The 2,314-nt window shown below is 43.0% G+C and overlaps 1 protein-coding gene across 1 annotated transcript; it reads right to left on the minus strand.

The window, feature by feature from the left end:
- Positions 1 to 206: 206 nt before the first annotated feature.
- BTBD6 (BTB (POZ) domain containing 6) lies at positions 207 to 2,300 on the minus strand. The gene is made up of 3 exons (XM_009709372.1): positions 2,214 to 2,300; positions 1,823 to 1,941; positions 207 to 1,594 (listed from the first exon to the last, which is right to left on the minus strand). The coding sequence occupies exons 1-3, from the start codon at positions 2,292 to 2,294 to the stop codon at positions 562 to 564; spliced, it is 1,233 nt and encodes a 410-aa protein (XP_009707674.1). The 5' UTR covers positions 2,295 to 2,300; the 3' UTR covers positions 207 to 561.
- Positions 2,301 to 2,314: the final 14 nt, after the last annotated feature.

The raw sequence follows: 2,314 nt of genomic DNA on the forward strand, positions 1-2,314 counted from the left end.
CTTCCTTCTTCATGAAGGAAAATAAAGGCTGCTGATGGATAGTCTCAGTTAACAAGCAAGGGAACCTTCATATTTCCACTGATAGCTAGTGCCCTGTGCAGATGCATACAGGGGACAGACTACAGTATCATCACCCCTGTTAACTGTACTGTAGATGAATTAACAGACACAAGCCACAAGATCAGCAATGATCGAAGTACACAGGATTTAGGGCAAGTAAAAATGTTTTATATTTCACAGATTCATAAACTGCTCTAGTTTAGAACATTCTGTTTAAGTCAGCTGTAGTCTGCAAGTTAGTTATCTATATACAAAATAAATGCACAGTACGTGCGAAATTTAACATTTTTCTGCTTGTTGCAGTCTTAATTAAGTCAAATAGCTTATGAATAAATAAAATAAGATTAAATTCAAGAGCATTCCTTCACTTATTTGTATAGCCTGATGTAGCAGATAGGTAAGTAGCATAACATTCCATACTGCTGCAGAGTTCATAGTAAAACTGAAAAATCCCTTAATGTGCATCATTGCAGTATTGGAATACAATCAAGGTGAAATGCATCATGCATAGAAAATGAGCTCAGGTATTTGTCCTCCTTGTACTCCAGTTCCATTAGTACTGTCCGAGGAGCACTGGAACTGGAATGTCACTTTCCCGCACTGCACTTCAGTCATTCCCTCTTGTCCAAAGTAACTGAGTTCGTTACCATCGAGAATAGCACTTACATTGTAAAATGTGTCTTGCTCAACCTGCACAGGGTGTTCAAACCACACAGAGAAAGTGTTACTGGAGCCGTCGGAGGTAAACTTTGTCAGATTTTGAGCAAGGACAACTCCTAAGCGCTTCAGTTCAATTTTGACGCTGTATTCAGCTTTGCCACAGCTCGACCCATACAATCCCAGTCCTGCTATAAATATCCGTTTGTCTACGGCAAACTGAATACTGTCACATCGCCCTCGGTACCTCCACTGATTGCTGCGATATGCAGACGACTGAAACCGATGGCATCGCTGAGGTACCAGTCCTTTTCTTTTTGTCAGCGGAAACTCTAGTTTGGGTTTATTTGCGGCGGTGTACCATAGGAATATGTTGTGAGTTTCCTCAAGGGTGAGGATGTCGGACTGGGCAGCTCCATTGGCAAACTCTTCCAAAGTCATGGTCGGAATCCGCACCAAGTACAAAGCTTTTCCTAATACATTCCTCTTGTTGCGTGGTGTAACCAGCAGCCCTTGCCTTTTGCATTCAGCCTCTGCCCAGTTGAGAACAGCCTCAAAAACTACCACTTCCTTGGTGTTGAGTGCCTCCCGGGTTACAATGATCTCTAGTGTTTGTTGATCTATCTCACAGAAGCCCTCTGACTTCAGTGCCATTTCTGCTTGAGCATCAATCACTTCCCAGCAGCGCTGCGTCAGCTCTGGCTCCTCGAAGAGCCTGCTCTGAGACAGCAGGACACAAGCATTCTTCGCCTCTAAACTGGTCTCCAAAAAATTGACGCAAGCCTTTGCTAGGGCCGGCACAATGTACTTCTTGGCAGCATACAGCGTAGCCAGAACCGTGTCAGCTTCCAGGTCTATTTCATCACTATACATATATCTAGACAGGAAAAAAAAAAGATAGTTTCTTAGGAAAGAAAAAAAATAGGCCATGAAAGATTGATCTGTAGTCATCTTTGCTGGCAGTGAATCTGACCATTTGGTATTTGTCAGCACGTTAAGTAAACAGTAATAAGTGCATATTGCACAATGCCAATTAGGAGACGTATGTTTTATAAGCTACTTTGATTCTGTCCATGTAATTAGTAGACTTGTAGTGGCCACTTACTTTAATAGGATTAGAAAGGCTGCAGGTTCCACATCTGGTATATGGATTTCAGATTTGACCTCTGCAAGATCGCCATAAAACATAGCATAGAAGACAGAGCTACCAACTGCCAAAACATACTGGAAAATAAAGAGAGAGAAGCCTCAGTAATACGTATCAGTAATAGCTGAGCGTGCTGGCTGTCGGTAAGAGCAACGCTTAGGGAAAGTTAAAAGCTACAGTGAAAGCAGAAGACTGCCTTAGACTGTCCCCTTTAATTGCAGTGTACGTGAATTACTTCTGGGACTAGACAAGAGCTATAATTAGAAAAAAGTGGAACCCAGTTGCGAGGCAGGGGGGAGAAGGCGATATGCACAGCAGTATTAAAACCCCACAAATTATCTGCACAAACCTTATGGGCAGGAACTTTCCTGGATGCCCCTGGCGGGCCCACGATGAAGTGAACGTCAGCCATGAGTTCGTTATTGAACATCAGCGCGTTCCTGCAAGCGA

Source organism: Cariama cristata, unplaced genomic scaffold (assembly GCF_000690535.1).
Source record: "Cariama cristata isolate BGI_N322 unplaced genomic scaffold, ASM69053v1 scaffold8501, whole genome shotgun sequence".
Taxonomy (NCBI): domain Eukaryota; kingdom Metazoa; phylum Chordata; class Aves; order Cariamiformes; family Cariamidae; genus Cariama; species Cariama cristata.